The sequence below is a fragment of the Coregonus clupeaformis genome, chromosome 28, assembly GCF_020615455.1.
Source record: "Coregonus clupeaformis isolate EN_2021a chromosome 28, ASM2061545v1, whole genome shotgun sequence".
NCBI lineage: Eukaryota > Metazoa > Chordata > Actinopteri > Salmoniformes > Salmonidae > Coregonus > Coregonus clupeaformis.
The window spans coordinates 12,903,839-12,925,363 of NC_059219.1; the positions used below are offsets into that span (position 1 = coordinate 12,903,839).

A 21,525-nucleotide genomic window follows, 5' to 3' on the forward strand; every position below is an offset into this window, starting at 1 on the left:
TAACAACTAACCTGCTGACCCTGTTAACTAACCTGCTAACCCTGTTAACAACTAACCTGCTAACCTTGTTAACAACTAACCTGCTAACCCTGTTAACAACTAACCTTCTAACCTTGTTAACAACTAACCTGCTGACCCTGTTAACTAACCTGCTAACCCTGTTAACAACTAACCTGCTAACCATGTTAACAACTAACCTGCTAACCCTGTTAACAACTAACCTGCTAACCTTGTTAACAACTAACCTGCTAACCCTAACACTGTTAATTAACAAGGTATTTATGTACAAATGGAGGATAGGTAATGAATGCACCTTTAAATATCAAAATGCTGTCCCTCCCCAAACGTGTGCAAATTGATTTAAAATAACCAGCAGTGGTTGCCTTTGAAAAAGCAGAATCTTTATACTATTACTGCAACTTTGGTAACACTCAATTTACATTGAGTGTTGTTGAATTGTTACAAATTGCTCACTAGATGGCACTATAACAACAAAGTCGATAGAGAAACCGAATGAGTCTTCTGACATAATTTAATATAGCCGTTTTGTTAAGTAGGCAACGCAGCGTCTTCACTTCTACGACAGCAAATTAGAATGCATTAGGTTTTGAATTCCTTACAAAAGTAGGAGCGACTGCCTTTTTTCCAAACTGTTTCCTCATTGCGCATGATTATGTATCCTTTCTGAAAGCAGGAAGCAGCACACTGTCAATCGTAGTAAGACAGATAACAGCATTTCCGTGGAAGAGCCATTCAACTGCAGTGTTTACAGAGGTGTTTTGACTGTCGCTTTCTGTGGCTACAAATTCATTCAGACGAATGTCAGTAACTTTGGCCCTTGATCTTTGATTACCGATGGACCAACAGGTTGGTGAAGATCATTACTTTGCATTTGAAATAAATCTAACTTTCTGTTTAGACTTTTTTTTATGTAGCTGAGCTACGTTCTGATAGAAGTTAAGCATTTTCATTTTCACGAAAACATTAATATGCTTTGACGGTGATGTATGCACAGTAGCTACCTGTGTGTGATTGACACGCAACATGGAATTTGATCATCACATGCTCTTGGCCAATAAAGTTGTCTTGGCTCTTTCAGGTATTCATCAATGGAAACGAAATACATTGTATGGGGCGGCAGGTAGTTTAGTGGTTAAGAGCGTTGTGCCAGTAACCGAAAGGTCGCTGGTTCTAATCCCCGAGCCGACTAGGTGAAAAATCTGTCGATGTGTCCTTGAGCAAGACACTTAACCCTAATTGCTCCTGTAAATCGCTCTGGATAAGAGCGTCTGCTAAATGACTTAAATGTATGTCAGAGCGTGGTCATGGTTTTAGTTCTGCAGCTATAATTTTTTTATTTAACCATTATTTTACTATGCAAGTCAGTTAAGATCAAATCCTTATTTACAATGATGGCCTACCCCGGTCTCCCAATCACGGCCGGATTGTGATACAGCCTGGAATCGAATCAGGGTCTGTAGTGATGCCTCTAGCACTGAGATGCAGTGCCTTAGACCGCTGCACCACTCGGGAGCCATGGCGTGATTCATGTGTATCATATGAACACTTGTTGTTCTCCTATGCAAAGGAATGCAGGAACTGGTGACTGGTCGCCTTTCAAACAGCCAATTAGAAAATCACAGGTCTATTGTAGATGCCAAAGAGATATGAGTGCAGTTACTGAGTTTTTTTATTTAAAAAAAAATTGAAATCTCAAAAGGCACTTATTTTCAATACAGTAGCACTAGGCCATCCACCCATCATAAAGTGAACTGTGCCACTCCTCTGTAGAGTTTTCTCAGTGACCTATTAAAGGGTATCTCCGTCTTCAGCACACATGAATCCAATTTGCCCAGAACTGCCCCTCAAGCAGGGAAATGCAATTAAAGTTGGTTTATCTTTTATCTCCTGAGATGGCTGCCTTTACAGAGGAGAAGAGCTTGTACTTTACATGATTACAGCTGTATGTCCATCAACTCTGCCTTGTTGTTTGCGAGGTGATTCCATGGTTGCTTTTGATGACACATTTTTTATGGTTTCTCAGAGCAGAGGACGCTCTCTTTAATTTGGTTTATTGGCCTAGTAGTGATCAGGTGAGCTGTGTTTCAAGCCTGCGGGCCTCTCGGCTTGATGTTGTTGTTGTTGGGAATATCTATTAAAAGGTGATATAATAAGCAGGATGTCATGTGTTCTTTTTCTTGTTATCCAGCTGCTGTGATCAAGGGTAAAACAACTTGCCCAACTGAACAAGCCAAGGAGTGTGACTCCTGTTTCTAAAGAACAATATCTCTCTCTCTCTCTCTCTCTCTCTCTCTCTCTCTCTCGCTTGCTCCCTCCTCCAAAGCACAGATCCCATGCTTGGATGTGATTCCACCATTGTGAGCCTGAGGTACAGAGGAGGAAAGTCAGGTTCTGATGGCAGACCATCTTCCCTCAGGGTTACTGGAAGCATGTGTTGTCGTCGGAGCCTCTGGGGATAAACTCAAGGATGTCTACCAGGTAATGCCAATCAGCAAATGCAATTTTTTATACAAAGCTTATTAGACTAGGTTGTTGTTGAATAAATATTGAATCAAAAAGCCCTATGTGCCCTGTCTGTAAAATGGAGGTTAACATGGAATGTTCTGTTTAGTCTTTACAGCAGGGCAACAGGACAACAGACATCCCTTTTTTAGACCCAGAGGTCTTGCAAGTCCACGTGCCTCCGTTTGTGACCAAAGAGAATGCTGATGAGTCTGGTGGCCCCAAAACTTTCAGTCGAGTCCAGTGCAGACGGTCCTTTATCAAGAAGAAGGAGAGGCCAGTGGTGGCTCCTAGTGGCACTGGAGGGGCAGGGAGCAGTGAGGGGGCCACTATAACGGAGGATGTCAGCGTCCCCAAGGACATCGACCTCATGGCCCTGCCCCAACTCTGCTTTCCAGGTAGAGTATATCGTGAAGCTGATAGCCAGTTAAATTTGTCATTGTTGGGATTATAAAGATGACTTGACTTGTTTTGACTTGACTTGAGGTAAACGCCATACCAAAATGAAGGCTGACAGACATCCCTATTTACAATGTCATTGCATTAAAACATTAGCTCGAAGACATTGCCCAATGCACTGTCTAACAATAGAGAGATACAAATAATCCTTATTTTCTGAAATCAGGGGGGCTTCAAGTAACAAATGAACCAAAAGAAGAGCGCTTTCACTTTCTAGTCTTCACGGATGTGTTCGGTAACCAAACCCATGGAGTGGTTGTTCAGTGTTATAGACCATTTCAGGTGTGAGACTTCCCTTTTTTTTCTCCTTGATAAACATATGATCATTTTCATTATAAAGCTGTGCAAAACAAAACACTGTGTTAAACGCTTTCGCTATAACGCTTCTTCCTGCGAAAGACTCAATGCTCAGACAGTTGATTTGTCACTTCTGTCCTCATAGGAAGGGTCAATGTTCTATCAGAATGGACACTGGTCATCCACCAAGACCACTAAGCACTACATTGCTTATGCCATCTGTGTCATATCCAAGCATCCTTACTACAATGCTCTCAAGGACTGTCTGTCTTGGTAAGGGTCAATACATCTTCAGTACAGCCGTATCTGTGTATTGTCATTTCTTAAATCTTTAATTCTCTTCTGTACACTTCCGTAGTTTGCTGGTACAGCTTAGAACATGCAGGTTGTCTGAAGAGAGGGTGAAGGAATTTGCAGCCAAACTGGCTCTGGTGCCCATTCCACCCCCTGGACAACTACATGTGGTGAGCTGCTTTATATCTATCCAAACTGCTAGGCTAACTGAAGTACCAGTGGTTGGTTGTATTGTAACACCAGTCACTCTACATGGACAATGCATTGTTAGGGTTTGATTCCTCCTCGGTCCCTCACGTCTCCCCCTCTCTCCATCCAACGGTCTGAATAAAAATGACCCAAAAATACAAACCACTCTACTACTACTACTACCTGACTGTGTAGTGATGTTGATGATGTATTCACCCCTGACTGTGCCCAGGTGTTCAACCTGAGACCCCTGATGATCGTACTACCTTCCAGAGAGGATAAAGATCACCCCGTTGTAGACCTGGACCTCCATCTGCCCTTCCTGTGCTTTAGGTCCAAACAGATTTTACAGGTGAGGAGAAAGTCATGTTCAGACAGGTAACAGCATTTTCTACAACGAGCCATTCAACTGAAGTGTTCGGAGTGGTGTTTTAACTTCGTCCTAGTCTGGCAACACAAATGTCTGTTTCAATGGACAATATAGTTCTGCTCTCCTCTCCTCTCCTCTCCTCTCCTCTCCTCTCCTCTCTGGTTGTATTGACCCCTGGCCCTGTGTTGGTTTGTCCAGATCATCACTGGTATTCTGATGGAGCAGAGGGTAGTGTTCTTCTCAGCTGACTGGGCCCGCCTCACCCTGGTGGCAGAGTGTTTCATGGTCTACATCCACCCCCTCCACTGGCAGCACCCCTACGTGCCCATCCTCTCAGGCCAGATGCTGGACTTCGTCATGGCCCCCACCGCCTTCCTCATGGGCTGCCACCTCAACCACTTTGAGGAGGTCGCTGCGGTAGGAGGCTTTGTATTAGTAGTAGTAGTTTCTTTATTACAACCTTGGTACATCCTTTATATAACCATGGTTATGTCTTTGGTATGTTATTTGATGTCGGACAACAATATGATTTTCATGATGTCGTTGCGACAAGTGTCCATCTGTCCATATACAGTGTTTAGACCTACTGCTTGGTTTTAGTGTCTTGTTCCGTTTCCAAACAGTTGAAATGTCATCGCAGTTGGAGAAAGAAAGCTTTGACTTTTGAATGTTTTTGGAACTCTCTTCTATTCTCTATGACAGGAAACAGACGACCTGATCTTGATTAATATCGATGATGGAACAGTGTCTTCCTCCTGCTCAGAGACTGTCGACCTACCAGATGTCCCCTTCGCTTCAGCAGAGTGTTTTACGAAGCGGTAGGACACACATTCCAAATGGCACCCTATTCTATATATAGTGAACTACTAGGGAATAGTGTACTACTTTTGACCAGAGTCTTATGGGCCCTGGTAAAAAGTAGTGCACTATATAGGGAATAGGGTGCGATTTGAGAATCAAATACAATTTTATTTGTGACATGCTTCGTAAAGAACAAGTGTCGACTAACAGTGAAATGCTTACTTGCGGGCCCTTCCCAACAATGCAGAGAGAAAAACATTATAACAGGAGGAATACATAGACAATGCAGACTATGTGCTCTGTTCTGTGCTGAAGCTCACTACAACTGAAATGAGACATCCATTGTCTCAATAACACAGAATGAGGATATTGAGAGGTAGAATATCACATCAGTTATCACTCACATTCTGGCACGAACAGTCATGTTTATATAACATAGTTTTTTTGTGTCAGTGAGTGAACAACAGTTTTCTCCTCCTGCTGCTCTACAGGAGGAAAGGCCTCCAGCTACAATATGATCTGGAGGTGTGTCACCAAGGGGCCGGCGCAGACATTAACGAGATGCGCATGCTGAGAAGAAAATGGCAGCAGAACCTGAACTGGGAAATACAGAAGGTTACCTTGGAGATAATTGTCAACATGTTCAGGTCAGTCGTACTGTTCAGACTCTTTTTCTGAGGTGCTTAAAGTATGACATCATCATACACAGCGGGTGGACTTCCTGCTTACAGACATCAACAAGTGAATTCAAATCTGCCAAGACTGCTCTCCCTTGAGGAATGCCCACACTGGGAAGAGCCAATAGTGGCATATGTGAGATTTTGTTGGTGTTGTTTTCTATAAGGAGGAAGTCACCCCGGTGAGGTGTACGAAGATGTTATATTTCCTAGTCTTTAAAGGCACTAATGTAGCCTGTGTATTAATGGTCCGTTGCATTTCCGCCTTTCATCAGGGATGTCAGTGGTCACCTGAACTATGAACACAGAGTGTTTAACAGTGAAGAGTTCCTGAAGACCAGAGAGCTAGCTGACCAACCCTTTTATAAAAAGGTACATGTTGATCACTATCGCTATAAAGAGTACGGTTGATTCCTACGGTCAATTTATACCTGTGTGTCCGTGTAGGTCTTGGAGACACACATCTTTCATTCATTCCTGAAGGACCGCCTCAATAGGAAGATGGATGCTTTCACACGCATGGAAGTCAACACTCGCTCAGAGACACAGAAGTAAGCTCTCACTTACAATATCCCATTCCTGCATATCCCTTCCCCTACCCTCCAAATCACTTTTCTCCCTGATGGGTACAGTGATGGTTAGAATGAATACTGACTTATGGCACCACTGGGAACTGCCTGGACATGTTATGGAATTCAGTCCAATTATTCAGTCACGGAATTATTTTATAGAACACACCGCTGCAAACATGCTTTGTTAACATCAAAGGAAGAGTTTCTCCACAAGTCTGATCCAGTTATCCAGTCTGTTGGATGTTGTATCGTTGTTGAATATTTGAATGAACAGCGGAGGGGGTTTTCTCAAACCTCTCTTCGAGAACCCCCATCCATTTACAGTGTTTGAGAGCTTCGATGATTAGTTGACCAGTTAGGCTTGATGATTAGTTGACCAGTTAGGCTTGATGATTAGTTGACCAGTTAGGCTTGATGATTAGTTGACCAGTTAGGCTTGATGATTAGTTGACCAGTTAGGCTGGATGATTAGTTGACCAGTTAGGCTGGATGATTAGTTGACCAGTTAGGCTTGATGATTAGTTGACCAGTTAGGCTTGATGATTAGTTGACCAGTTGAATCAGGTGTGCTAGTGCTGGAATAGATCAAGTGGAAGAAACTGGCTAGGGATACTGGAGGAGCGATTTGGGAAATTATTGAATTCTGTTACGTAACACACCACTGCAAACATGCTAAATCTATGGCAGGTTTAGGGTCTTGTATGGCATTTAGGGTCTTGTATGGTATTTAGGGTCCTGTATGGTATTTAGGGTCTGTATGGTATACAGTCCTGTATGGTATTTAGGGTCTGTATGGTATACAGTCCTGTATGGTATTTAGGGTCTGTATGGTATTTAGGGTATGTATGGTATTTAGGGTCTGTATGGTATTTAGGGTCTGTATGGTATTTAGGGTCCTGTATGGTATTTAGGGTACTGTATGGTATTTAGGGTACTGTATGGTATTTAGGGTCTGTATGGTATACAGTCCTGTATGGTATTTAGGGTACTGTATGGTATTTAGGGTACTGTATGGTATACAGTCCTGTATGCTATTTAGGGTCGGTATAGTATACAGTCCTGTATGGTATTTAGGGTCTGTATGGTATACAGTCCTGTATGGTATTTAGGGTCTGTATGGTATTTAGGGTCTGTATGGTATTTAGGGTCTGTATGGTATACAGTCCTGTATGGTATTTAGGGTCTGTATGGTATTTGGGGTCCTGTATGTTATTTAGGGTCTGTATGGTATACAGTCCTGTATTATATGTGTCCCATGTCAGAATGAAGGCGATGATAGACATCCCCAGGAGGCCCACCATGCAGGAGATGGCCAGGAAGTATAGCAGTGGCCCAGAGAACCATCTGAACAAGAGGCTGGGGATGAGCCTCCCCAACCTGGGAGAGGAGCGCCTCCTCAGACATACCTCCCTCAAGAAGATCATCATCCCTGAGAGTGGTGAGTACACTCTTAGAAAAAAGGGTTCCAAAAGGGTTCTTTGGGCTGTCCCCATAGGAGAACCCTTTTTGGTTCCAGGTAGAACCCTTTTTGGTTCTAGTTAGAACCCTTTTGGGTTCCATATAGAACTCTCTGTGGAAAGGGTTGTACATGGAACCCAAAAGCGTTCTACCTGGAACCAAAAATGGTTCTTCAAAGGGTCCTCTTATCCTATGGGGACAGCCGAAGAACCCTTTTAGGTTCTAGATGGCACCTTTTTTTTTCTAAGAGGGTTACAAACTTCCAGTAACTTTCCCCAAATTCCCAGGTTTTCCAGAAATCCTGGTTGGAAGGTTACTAGAATTAGGATGGAGTAAGCAGGAAGGTTAAAGTCAAGTGCAAGTCATTAGGCCTTCTGTGAACAAGAAGATTCATCTTAAAAAGGGACATTTCACAAATGTTCAACTTCATATTCATCATCTCCAGCATCACCCCAACATCAACATATGTGAAAATGGCATGTTTCTATATTTTGTAGTAAAAAAAATTGAGCGAGTTAAGCGTTCCAATGACATCATTGGTGAGCGTCATGTGATATTAACCAATTATGAGGAGGCATTACCTACTAATTGCTTACTAATTGTCTTGTTGTTGGTTGATGTCATTGAAAACACTTATCCCCCTCTATCTTTTTTACTATAAAACATAGAAACGCGCCATTTTAACATATGTTGATGTTGGGGTGGTGCTGGAGATGATAAATATGAAGTAATTTGTTTTGTAATTTTCCTTTAATGCTCCTATGTTTACAGTGTCAGTCTTTTTGTCTTTTTCTACACAGCCATGAAGATCCCGCCCAAGCCTGTGAAGATCTTCGAGCTGCCAGAGTTTCCTCCTCCCATGGTGCACCACTATGTCCAGAAATACTACGGAGAGCTGATCATACTACTGGGGAAGGCCATCTTCTGTGTTCCTCCTGAGAACTCCACTCTCCTGGCCAGGTACTTCTGCTTTGTTTAGAACATTAGGTTTACTCATTTCTATTTGTCAAGCCACACTTTAAACAAACTACATCTAAAAAAAGTCCTCAAAGTGACCGAACCGCCGAGTTTACAAAGGCAATGCTCCTGCCGGTAGCAACGAGAGGCACCTGGTGGGCGAGAAAGAGAGAGGGCGCATTAGTGTGTGTCCAACCGGTCAGAATACGCACTACATACGTGCTTCACAAATAATTTATAAGCAAAGTCACACTACTGTCCATACAATCCTTTCCCTATTTCCAAGGTACTTTTACCTGCGCGGCTTCATGAACACGCTGTGTTCCAAGCGTCTTGACGCCCTCAGCGACTTCCAGAACCTCTACAAGACGGACATCGAGATCTTCCCCACCGTCCTGGTGAAGACGCTAGTGGACTCGCTGCAGAAGGACGAGCGCTCCCAGGCAGACCAGCGGCCAGAGCTCAAGCGGCTCATCTTCAAGGTGAAGACAGACAACGAGATGGTGCTGGTCCAAGCTGACGACCACGTGAAGAAGTTTCAGCTCCCTAAAACCCACATGCTGCAGGAGGACTTTGTGAAGCGCATCCAGGAATCTGGGATTGTGAAAGACGTCGCCACCATCCATAGGTTGTTTGAGGCTCTCACTGTGGGTAAGTTGAAATTTACCATCCGTAGGCTGTTTGAGGCTCTCACTGTGGGTAATTTGAGATTTACCATCCATAGGCTGTTTGAGGCTCTCACTGTGGGTAAGTTGAGATTTATCATCCATAGGCTGTTTGAGGCTCTCACTGTGGGTAAGTTGAGATTTACCATCCATAGGCTGTTTGAGGCTCTCACTGTGGGTAAGTTGAGATTTACCATCCGTAGGCTGTTTGAGGCTCTCACTGTGGGTAAGTTGAGATTTACCATCCATAGGCTGTTTGAGGGTAAGTTGAGATTTACCATTCATAGGCTGTTTGAGGCTCTCACTGTGGGTAAGTGACTTACCCATCCGTAGGCTCTTTGAGGCTCTCACTGTGGGTAAATTGAGATTTACCATCCATAGGATGTTTGAGGCTCTCACTGTGGGTAAATTGAGATTTACCATCCATAGGACGTTTGAGGCTCTCACTGTGGGTAAATTGAGACTTACCATCCATAGGCTGTTTGAGGCTCTCACTGTGAGTAAGTTGAGATTTACCATCCATAGGCTGTTTGAGGCTCTCACTGTGGGAAAGTGACTTAGCGGTCAGGCCTCTCATTGACAGGACATGGAAATACATGAGCAGTACAGTATGGTTGTACTATAACAATAAGATCACCCAGAATAATAAACAAGTGATTGATCTGTTAATACAGTTTGAAATACAGTACTACTCTGCCTAGGAACACGGTGTGTGTCATCTGATTATCCTTACTTTATTAATAGGATCTTGTAAGAGTGACTTGGGTTTGGATTCAGCCATGAGGAGTCCCTCCAAATCAGTATTTTACATTGACTCCTCATTGGATGGTAAGCAAAAGACTAGTCCTATGTCCAGTTTGCCTGCAGCATCCCATCGTATGACGTGGCATCTCTGATTTTTCTCTCCATCTTCATCTATGCTTGGATTTAACGCTCGTTCCATGACATCATACATGAGATGTATGGCTGTTGTTTCATGGGGCATCTTCAGCTATGAAAGACGTATACGTGTGCTCTTTGCTTTGACAAAACACAGTGTTCCTGTTTACAATGGATGCTGTTTGAAGTAGCTTGTTTCTATTGGCTTGTATGACATGCATGAACATCAAACTAAAATGATGGAATGCATTTGCATGGTTTTAATGTTCGTTTGATGAGCATGTTCTCTTCAGGTTGCTGAGGCTTGTCATGCCTTGTTTAGATTCACACCACGACTCATACAAAGAATGGCTCCTTGAAGACTGGAGTTGATCTTTCTTCTAAGAGTAGGTTACCTCTGTTTTCCAGGGCAACAGAAGCAGATTGACCCAGAGGTGTTCCGTGTGTTCTACACCTTCTGGAAGGAGACGGAGGTGGAGGCCCAGGACGTTCACCTGCCAGCTGAGGTCATAGAGCACCTGGACAACAACGAGTGTGTCTACAAGCTGTCCTGCTCCGTCAAAACCAACCAGGGAGTGGGCAAGATCGCCATGACACAGAAGAGGCTCTTCCTGCTCACTGACGGGAGGCCTGGGTTTATCGAGATCACCAAGTTCAGAGACATAGAGGTGTGGTTACTTTATGTTTAGGCAGTAGTAGTAGTACTGTTCAGGGATGAGTTCTCTGAAAGCTTTTGTAGTTCTAAAATAATATTTGGCAAGTATAGGCAATGGACGAAAGATGATCTTAGTGCTATGAAGCTTTTGGAAACTCACTGAGTAATTAATAATACGGAAGGGTACATTGGTATGACTACAGTGTATTGCCTTCAATGTTTGGCTTTGTTCAAAGGAAAATATGCCATGATGACGATGACTCATCTGATATTCCTCTCCTCACATTTCAGTTGAATGCATTCAGTTGTCCAACTGACTAGGTATCCCCCTTTCAGGAGGTGAAAATCTCCTTTGCTCCGTTCCTGCTGCTGAGGATCCCGTCTCTGAAGATCAAGTGCAGTCTGAGGAAGGAGGTGTTTGAGGCCAACCTGAAGTCTGAGTGTGACCTGTGGAACCTCATGGTCAAAGAGATGTGGGCTGGGAGGAGGATGGCAGACGACCACAAGGTAGGATATAAACTTTGACATGATCTCAAAGACTGGTGCTACATTCAGTAGGGTATACTGTATGTAACCAAGTTGAATTCATTAAACTAACTCAGCTTGAAATACCACAACCAGCACTGTGGAATTGCTATATTTTCGGTGGCGCAGCTGTCTGAAGGAAGCAAAGCTGTTAAGCAGTGCAGTGACTTCTGTTAAACACTTTGTGGAACGTGTGGGTAGAAATATTAGCATAGTCCATTTTGTCCTCCTGAATGCGTCCTGTGGTTATTCATAATCTTGAAAAACATGTCACATTCTTTTATTACCGTATTATGAAAGATCGGTTGGCACTTTTGGCAGCAGACTTTCCTAAGGTCACAACAGCATCCTTTCTCAAACTATAGCATCCTTTCTAAAAAAGCTGTTGTTTCCTAAATCACACTTTCCTTCTTTTTTTTTTACTCTGGGGAAAACACTGGCCTGGTCGTTTTCTGCATGCTTCCTGAAGTGATATTATTCTTAAAGTGCATGCTTGTCCCACCCCTCTGGCCTGATGGTTTCCTGCAGGCTTCCTAACGTGATATTAATCTTACGGTACAGGCTTGTCCCGCCCCTCTTGCCTGATGGTTTCCTGCAGGCTTCCTAATGTGATATTAATCTTACGGTACAGGCTTGTCCCGCCCCTCTGCTCTTGTGGAAAACATGATATTTTGTCCTAATGCTTTTCTCCTGTTAATGTGATCTCTAGTTAATTGGCCCTACTCATTGTACATTGTAGTGTGTAGTAGGTTATATATATCTCTCTTATAGGATCCTCAGTACAGGAAGTGTGTGTATATTGTCATGTTCCCTTTAAGGATCCTCAGTACAGGCAGTGTGTGTATAAGTTGTCATGTTCCCTTTAAGGATCCTCAGTACAGGCAGTGTGTGTATAAGTTGTCATGTTCCCTTTAAGGATCCTCAGTACAGGCAGTGTGTGTATAAGTTGTCATGTTCCCTTTAAGGATCCTCAGTACAGGAAGTGTGTGTATATTGTCATGTTCCCTTTAAGGATCCTCAGTACATGCAGTGTGTGTATAAGTTGTCATGTTCCCTTTAAGGATCCTCAGTACAGGAAGTGTGTGTATATTGTCATGTGCCCTTTAAGGATCCTCAGTACATGCAGTGTGTGTATAAGTTGTCATGTTCCCTTTAAGGATCCTCAGTACAGGAAGTGTGTGTATAAGTTGTCATGTTCCCTTTAAGGATCCTCAGTACAGGCAGTGTGTGTATAAGTTGTCATGTTCCCTTTAAGGATCCTCAGTACAGGCAGTGTGTGTATAAGTTGTCATGTTCCCTTTAAGGATCCTCAGTACAGGCAGTGTGTGTATAAGTTGTCATGTTCCCTTTAAGGATCCTCAGTACAGGAAGTGTGTGTATATTGTCATGTTCCCTTTAAGGATCCTCAGTACATGCAGTGTGTGTATAAGTTGTCATGTTCCCTTTAAGGATCCTCAGTACAGGAAGTGTGTGTATATTGTCATGTGCCCTTTAAGGATCCTCAGTACATGCAGTGTGTGTATAAGTTGTCATGTTCCCTTTAAGGATCCTCAGTACAGGAAGTGTGTGTATAAGTTGTCATGTTCCCTTTAAGGATCCTCAGTACAGGCAGTGTGTGTATAAGTTGTCATGTTCCCTTTAAGGATCCTCAGTACAGGCAGTGTGTGTATAAGTTGTCATGTTCCCTTTAAGGATCCTCAGTACAGGAAGTGTGTGTATAAGTTGTCATGTTCCCTTTAAGGATCCTCAGTACAGGAAGTGTGTGTATAAGTTGTCATGTTCCCTTTAAGGATCCTCAGTACAGGCAGTGTGTGTATAAGTTGTCATGTTCCCTTTAAGGATCCTCAGTACAGGAAGTGTGTGTATAAGTTGTCATGTTCCCTTTAAGGATCCTCAGTACAGGCAGTGTGTGTATAAGTTGTCATGTTCCCTTTAAGGATCCTCAGTACAGGAAGTGTGTGTATATTGTCATGTTCCCTTTAAGGATCCTCAGTACATGCAGTGTGTGTATAAGTTGTCATGTTCCCTTTAAGGATCCTCAGTACAGGCAGTGTGTGTATATTGTCATGTTCCCTTTAAGGATCCTCAGTACAGGCAGTGTGTGTATAAGTTGTCATGTTCCCTTTAAGGATCCTCAGTACAGGCAGTTTGTGTATAAGTTGTCATGTTCCCTTTAAGGATCCTCAGTACAGGCAGTGTGTGTATAAGTTGTCATGTTCCCTTTAAGGATCCTCAGTACAGGAAGTGTGTGTATAAGTTGTCATGTTCCCTTTAAGGATCCTCAGTACAGGCAGTGTGTGTATAAGTTGTCATGTTCCCTTTAAGGATCCTCAGTACAGGAAGTATGTGTATATTGTCATGTTCCCTTTAAGGATCCTCAGTACAGGCAGTGTGTGTATAAGTTGTCATGTTCCCTTTAAGGATCCTCAGTACAGGCAGTTTGTGTATAAGTTGTCATGTTCCCTTTAAGGATCCTCAGTACAGGCAGTGTGTGTATAAGTTGTCATGTTCCCTTTAAGGATCCTCAGTACAGGAAGTGTGTGTATAAGTTGTCATGTTCCCTTTAAGGATCCTCAGTACAGGCAGTGTGTGTATAAGTTGTCATGTTCCCTTTAAGGATCCTCAGTACAGGAAGTGTGTGTGTATATTGTCATGTTCCCTTTAAGGATCCTCAGTACATGCAGTGTGTGTATAAGTTGTCATGTTCCCTTTAAGGATCCTCAGTACAGGCAGTGTGTGTATATTGTCATGTTCCCTTTAAGGATCCTCAGTACAGGCAGTGTGTGTATAAGTTGTCATGTTCCCTTTAAGGATCCTCAGTACAGGCAGTTTGTGTATAAGTTGTCATGTTCCCTTTAAGGATCCTCAGTACAGGCAGTGTGTGTATAAGTTGTCATGTTCCCTTTAAGGATCCTCAGTACAGGAAGTGTGTGTATATTGTCATGTTCCCTTTAAGGATCCTCAGTACAGGCAGTTTGTGTATAAGTTGTCATGTTCCCTTTAAGGATCCTCAGTACAGGCAGTGTGTGTATAAGTTGTCATGTTCCCTTTAAGGATCCTCAGTACAGGCAGTGTGTGTATATTGTCATGTTCCCTTTAAGGATCCTCAGTACAGGCAGTGTGTGTATAAGTTGTCATGTTCCCTTTAAGGATGCTCAGTACAGGCAGTGTGTGTATACGTTGTCATGTTCCCTTTAAGGATCCTCAGTACAGGCAGTGTGTGTATAAGTTGTCATGTTCCCTTTAAGGATCCTCAGTACAGGCAGTGTGTGTATACGTTGTCATGTTCCCTTTAAGGATCCTCAGTACAGGAAGTGTGTGTATATTGTCATGTTCCCTTTAAGGATCCTCTGTACTGGCAGTGTGTGTATAAGTTGTCATGTTCCCTTTAAGGATCCTCAGTACATGCAGCAGGCTTTGACTAACGTCCTGCTCATGGATGCTGTGGTTGGGTGCCTTCAGACCCAGAAGGCCATATTTGCCGCCTCCAAACTGGCATACTTTGACAGAGTGAAACATGAAGGTATGCATTATGGTCCAGATACACTGTCGATTTTTTTTGCATATAAATCAGCTGTAAGCTTTACCATTTGTATTTTTAAGGGTGGGGGGTTCCGGACACAGATTTAGCCTAGTCCTGGAATAAAAGACAAACTCAATGGAGAATCATTGAAACATTTATTTAGTCCAGGAGTTTCCAGGAAACCAGCCCTCGGAGTTCAAGGATCAAGTATACAACTAAATCAATGACATTGTATGACCCTCTGAAGAACAATAGTGTTTGATATTCATTGTGATTTTCTGTAATCAGGATAGTGAATAATCTTCTGATATGACGCCATGATGTCATTTTGTCTCCTGTCTGTGAGCAGTTCCTATGATGGTTCCGAAGACGACATCGGAGATGTTGAAACACAAGATCAATCCATCGCTTGACCTCCCAGCTCCCCAGACTGTACAGGTCTTACTCTACACACCAGGTGAGGGGATACAGACTGCTGAGTTTCTATGATAGTTTCAGTCTCTAATCTTCACTCTGATGTATCTGCCTGTAAGATAGAAGTTGTTTACGTGCCAGTTAAGTGCATGTCCTAACATGTCCAGTTAAGTACATGAAGAGATGTGCTGATACATATTGACCATCTTGTTGCTTTGCAACCAGTGAACTGGCCATCATTGCTAGCCATGCTCTCTCTCTGTGTTATCTGAGACAGTCACAAGATGACATGATGGTGGACGGTGTTAAATTGACCAATTTAGCATCAGTAATACATCTGAGTTGAAAACCAGAGGAACTTTGAAGCCGTCTTTGTTGGCTGCAAATACACACTAGTGGAAAGCACCCAGACAGGTCTAATTGTTTGTCTACTCTCAGCTGTTTACTTAGACGAGTACATGCGCATGTATTGTGAACTTTTGTCTAATTTCTTCACACATGTCAGGTGTGGTAGCTTATGAACATGTTATACTGTACAGTATGAGTCAACAAACGTAATATGATCTCAAAGGCACTGGGGGAAAAAAAACATTCTATGTTGTAATGGAGAGCTATATACCATATACACATAATATATATATGCCTGTGGGAGTATCCATTGACTGACTGACCCATGGATTATACAGGTTTAGTGTATTTGATGTTGATGTAGACATTCACAGGTAAAAGCTGAACTGCTGTGACTGACTATCCAGTCTCTCTCTCTGTCTATCCAGGCCAGTTGAGTTACTCGGAGGCAGACGGAGATGGGAACCCCAAGCTGTGGTGTGCCCTCAGTGGTGGGAGGGTGGTCGTGTTTGATGCAGCCAGCTGGTCCATGCAGCAGAACTGTATTCAAGTGGGATCCTCCCAACTGGTATGATGTCTGCAAGCGTACACATACCATTTCCCCTGCTCTCTCCCTGGCCTATCACTCAAGCCTCCCTGCTAGGCTTTGTTCCACTATTCACATTATAGTAGCATATCACTTAGAGAGAAGCATTGGATTTGGCCATGCATTCTAAGGGTTATATGCTAGTGTGGATATTGGAACATGTCCTTTGTTTCAGTGAAAATGCTTACAGATAGCCGTTGAAAATAAATTGTTATATTGAATTAAGTACACAGTGATCTCTTTCTCTCTGTCTCTGTCTCTCTCTCACTCTCTAGCTCTGTTTCACTCTCACTCTCTCACTCTCTAGCTCTGTTTCACTTGTTCTCTCTCTCTCCCTCTCACTCTCTAGCTCTGTTTCACTCGTTCTCTCTCTCTCTCTCTCTCTCTCTCTCTCTCCCTCTCTAGCTCTCATTTTCTCTCTTTCTTTCTCTCTCTCTTTCTCTCTCGCTCTCTCTCCCTCTCTAGCTCTCATTTTCTCTTTCTCTCTCTCTCCCTCTCTCTAGCTCTAATTTTCTCTCTTTCTCTCTCGCTCTCTCTCTCTCTCCCTCTCTCTATCTCTCATTTCCACTCTCTCCCTCTCTCTCTTTTTCTTCTCTTTTTCTTCTGTTTCTTCTCCTGGTGGTCCTGTAATGTATTTCTGTCGTCTCATGAACAGGAGTTCCTACCATTCACATGACAGTGGATTAAACCTGGATATGACTTGCAAAAGTATTCATCCCCTTGGTGTTTTTTCTATTTTGTTGCATTACAACCTGTAATTTCAATGGATTTTTATTTGGATTTCATGTAATGGATATACACAAAATAGTCAAAATTGGTGAAGTAAAAAATGTTAACTTGTTTAAAAAAATTCCCAAAAATAAATAACGGAAAAGTGGTGTGTGCATATGTATTCATCCCCTTTGCTATGAAGCCCCTAAATAACATTTGGTGCAACCAATTACCTTCAGAAGTCACATAATTAGTTAAATAAAGGCCACCTGTGTGCAATCTAAGTGTCAAATGATCTGTCACATGATCTCAGTATATATACACCTGTTCTGAAAGGCCCCAGAGTCTGCAACACCACTAAGCAAGGGGCAACACCAAGCAAGCGGCACCATGAAGAGCTAGGTGCTCTCCAAACAGGTCAGGGACAAAGTTGTGGAGAAGTACAGATCAGGGATGGGTTATAAAAAAATATCCGAAACTTTGAACATCCCACGGAACACCATTAAATCCATTATTAAAAAATGGCCCCACAACAGACCTGCGAAGAGAGGGCCACCCACCAAAACTCACGGACCAGGCAAGGACGGCATTAATCAGAGAGGCAACAAAGAGACCAAAGATAACCCTGAAGGAGCTGCAAAGCTCCACAGTGGAGATTGGAGTATCTGTCCATAGGACCACTTTAAGCCGTACACTCCACAGAGCTGGGCTTTATGGAAGAGTGGCCAGAAAAAAGCCATTGCTTAAAGAGAAAAATAAGCAAACACGTTTGGTGTTCGCCAAAAGGCATGTGGGAGACTCCCCAAACATATGGAAGAAGGTACTCTGGTCAGATGAGACTAAAATTGAGCTTTTTGGCCATCAAGGAAAACGCTATGTCTGGCGCAAACCCAACACCTCTCATCACCCCGAGAACACGATCCACGATGTTTTTCATCGGCAGGGACTGGGAAACTGGTCAGAATTGAAGGAATGATGGATGGTGCTAAATACAGGGAAATTCTTGAGGGAAACCTGTTTCAGTCTTCCAGAGATTTGAGACTGGGACGGAGGTTCACCTTCCAGCAGGACAATGACCCTAAGCATACTGCTAAAGCAACACTCGAGTGGTTTAATGGGAAACATTTAAATGTTTTGGAATGGCCTAGTCAAAGCCCAGACCTCAATCCAATTGAGAATCTGTGGTATGACTTAAAGATTGCTGTACACCAGCGGAACCCATCCAACTTGAAGGAGCTAGAGCAGTTTTGTCTTGAAGAATGGGCAAAAATCCCAGTGGCTAGATGTGCCAAGCTTATAGAGACATACCCCAAGAGACTTGCAGCTGTAATTGCTGCAAAGGGTGGCTCTACAAAGTATTGACTTTGGGGGGGTGAATAGTTATGCACGCTCAAGTTTTCTGTTTTTTTGTTTTATTTCTTGTTTTTTTCACAAGAAAAAATATTTTGCATCTTCAAAGTGGTAGGCATGTTGTGTAAATCAAATGATACAAACCCCCCAAAAATCAAATATAATTCCAGGTTGTAAGGCATCAATATAGGAAAAATGCCAAGGGGGGTGAATACTTTCGCAAGCCACTGTATGTCTGCGTCAAAAATAGCACCTATTCCCTATATAGTGCGCTTCTTTTGACGAGAGCCCTATGGGCCTTGGTCAAAAGTAGTGCACTATATATGGAATTGGTTCCATTTGGGACGCTAATTATGTGTGTGGCTTTATTATGTGCACAGAACTGCATGCTGGGATTGGACCAGGGTCAAGTATGGATTGGCTCCCAGGATTCCATCATTTACATAATTGACACTCGCAGCATGTCCTGCAATAAGCAGCTGACAGAGCACAGGCATGAGGTTATGGACTTTGCCCTGGAGGAGAGTGACAAGATGAGGTAAAATGTTACACATATAGGACTGTATGTCTGTGTCCCAGAGGGCAGCTTATTCCCTATATAGGTCACTCCTTTTGACCAGGGCTCATATGGTAAAAATTAGCGCAGTATGTGTATAGGGAATAGGGTGCCATTTGGGACACAGTCGGAGTCCTCTTCATGCTACTGTCACTTCACCCTCACAAACTATTAACCCAGGATTCTATTGCAAAGGAAGGATAAAGTGTTCTAACTGCCTGTTCAAATTACCAATGCACCTATTGCAGAAAGTAGTTATTCTGACTGACATCACCCCAGTATAATTTTGCAAGGCTCTTAGAATGTGGAATGCTGTGTTCAGTGTTATGATGCCTATTTCTAACCAGCAGATGGCAGCAGTGTACTTAAACGACACTACTTAACACTGTGAATCTTCAGTAGGTAAACCACAATCAGGCTTCTGCGTGGTGCTTGTTTTAATCCAACTGTCCCTCTCGTCCGTCCCAGTCAGACATACTCCTGTAGTGCCGATGGAACAGTCATTCTGTGGGACCTCTCAACGCTAAAAGTGAAAAAGCAGTTTCAACTGACCTGTGATAGGCTTATGTCCATTCAGCTCTTCAATGGAACACTGTGGTGCTGTAAGTAAACTCACTCAGTCATAGTTATACTCTAACTGTATATTATTATTATTATATTTTTGTACATACTCCCATGTATTGTATACCCTGCCAATGATCAATTAACAAAAGTGTGTCAAGTGAAAGACAGAAACGTTTTTGTTTTGTTCAAATCAAATTGTGTTTGTCACACCTTACCGTGAAATGCTTACTTACAATCCTATAACCAACAATGCAGTTTAAAGAAAAATAAGAGTTTTACTAAAATATTGACTAAACAATAAAATAACAATAAATAACAATTACGAGGCTATATACAGGGGGTACCGGTACAGAGTCAATGTGCGGGGGTACAGGTTAGTCGAGGTAATTGAGGTAATGTACATGTAGGTAGAGGTAAAGTTCCCATTTGTTGTTATGTTGACTAGGTGCCAGAGACGGCATCATTGAACTGAGGAAGAACGGATCCCCACTTCGTAAGATGACACTTCCTGAGGATCTACGGAGCATGCCCACTGAGTTCAGCAGCCTCATCCTCTTCTTAGAGGTAGTAGGCCTATGTTCCCTTCATCTTGGAGATTTTACTGAACCAAGATCTTTATCTCATCCTGGCCCTTCACCTTGGTCTCCAGGTGGTCTCAGTAATCAAGCCAGGCAAAATGTATTTTTGCATCGGTCAGTTTGCTTGTCGTGCGAGTGTCATGAGCTGATGGCTAAACCAGTCCACTGTGTGTTTCTTTCAGAGGGGCCAGTTGTGGACGAGCTGTTCTGATTCTGACGAGCTCTGTCTCTGGCACTTTAAAGACCTGACCAAGCCTTTCCTGAGGGTACAGCTACAGAACTGTACAGGGGTCAACCGTATGATCAAGGTTAAGAATCAGGTGAGAAAATAATGGTCTGGGTTGGATGTTCACACCTGCTGTTCTTTGCATTTTTCTGCTGATAAGACTTTATTGGAAGGGTACCAACATAAGAACCTCTTAACACATTACTATTAACCCATACAAAACACATTCATAAGCAGCGCCTAATAATTTAGTAAATGATTCTGTCAACAATCGTCTTTCTCTGAATTTTGCAATTTCTACAAAAGCTTTCAAAGTAGCAGTTAAGATAGTACAGGACTTAGAAATGATACCATACATTCCACCCTACCATCATTAATTTATCTTCTTTCTCATAGTGAGAATTGGCGTTTCCAGAGCAAATGCTGCTTTTTATTTAGGTAGTAAATGTCACAGTACAACTGCAAAGCCTCAACAAGCTTATCTTCCTTGTTTGTCTCTACCCCTTCCTCCTCCAGATCTGGGTTGGCTGCAGAGGGCCGAGCCCGGACCAGTGCAGGGTGAGTGGGAAGATCTACATAGTGGACACAGAGAGCCACAGTGTGGAGAAGGAGCTGATGGCCCACACAGACAGTGTCCAGGCACTGTGCTCTGCCGAGGACCGCTATGTACTCAGCGGCTCCGCCTGCCAGGATGGCAAAATCGCCATTTGGAAGGTCGAGTAGAGAACGAGTAGCCTGGTCCAATATCTGTTTGTGTGGTTTCGCCAACTCTTTTAAGTGAATAAAACGTTTGGCACAACAATGACAGGAGTTTCCTAAACAGCACAAATAGATCTGGGACCAGTTTAGAGGAAGAGCCCTGCAGACCCTGAGGAGTCCTAAAAGTCTGAAGAAGCTATAGACTCCTCAAACTCAACTCTGGACCTCGAAGCCAGTTCCACTGCTTTGTTTCATTGTTCCCCTCTAATCAGGGACTGATTTAGACCTGGGACACCAGGTGGGTGCAATGAATTATCAGGTAGAACAGAAAAGCAGCAGGCTCCAGACCTCATAGGGTCAGAGTTCAAAGCCTCTGCCATAGACTATAAACTGTTCTTGTTTTTTCAAAGCATTGCTCTGAAATGTGTTTTTCCTGGATAAAAGACTGAAGACTGGCCATTTTGTTTTTCACATCCTTCGATTCTGTGTCCCAAGTGGCACCCACGCTGCGCCACCTTCTGGTCTGGTCTCCCCCCTCCCTGCCGTACTCAGCAGCACCACCTTGTTAGAAAATCCTGGTGAGGACCCTGCTATTCCCTATATAGTGCACTACTTTTGACCAGAGCCCTATAGAGAATAGGGTGCCTTT

The 21,525-nt window shown here is 43.1% G+C and overlaps 1 protein-coding gene across 2 annotated transcripts; it reads left to right on the forward strand.

Annotated features, from left to right (window-relative positions):
* Positions 1 to 526: 526 nt before the first annotated feature.
* Positions 527 to 21,158, forward strand: LOC121542653 (DENN domain-containing protein 3). 2 transcript variants are annotated; one of them, XM_041852129.2, is made up of 26 exons: positions 527 to 867; positions 2,345 to 2,499; positions 2,633 to 2,921; positions 3,149 to 3,264; positions 3,425 to 3,552; positions 3,638 to 3,743; positions 3,995 to 4,114; positions 4,331 to 4,549; positions 4,835 to 4,950; positions 5,425 to 5,580; positions 5,886 to 5,982; positions 6,058 to 6,161; positions 7,445 to 7,620; positions 8,441 to 8,600; positions 8,884 to 9,248; positions 10,007 to 10,090; positions 10,550 to 10,809; positions 11,133 to 11,303; positions 14,715 to 14,844; positions 15,194 to 15,301; positions 16,035 to 16,174; positions 18,634 to 18,791; positions 19,278 to 19,411; positions 19,819 to 19,937; positions 20,134 to 20,271; positions 20,694 to 21,158. In XM_041852129.2, the coding sequence occupies exons 2-26, from the start codon at positions 2,416 to 2,418 to the stop codon at positions 20,898 to 20,900; spliced, it is 3,885 nt and encodes a 1,294-aa protein (XP_041708063.2). In that variant the 5' UTR covers positions 527 to 867; positions 2,345 to 2,415; the 3' UTR covers positions 20,901 to 21,158. The 2 variants fall into 2 exon arrangements, with proteins under 2 accessions (XP_041708063.2, XP_041708064.2); XM_041852130.2 differs by lacking the exon at positions 10,007 to 10,090 and having other exon boundaries at positions 528 to 867.
* The last annotated feature ends 367 nt before the right edge of the window (positions 21,159 to 21,525 follow it).

Coding starts and splice junctions, on each gene's coding strand:
- LOC121542653 (XM_041852129.2), top strand. CDS start 2,416: ATGGCAGACCATCTTCCCTCAGGGTTACTGGAAGCATGTGTTGTCGTC. Junction 19,412..19,818: donor CAATGGAACACTGTGGTGCT/GTAAGTAAACTC, acceptor TATGTTGACTAG/GTGCCAGAGACGGCATCATT. Junction 20,272..20,693: donor TGATCAAGGTTAAGAATCAG/GTGAGAAAATAA, acceptor TTCCTCCTCCAG/ATCTGGGTTGGCTGCAGAGG.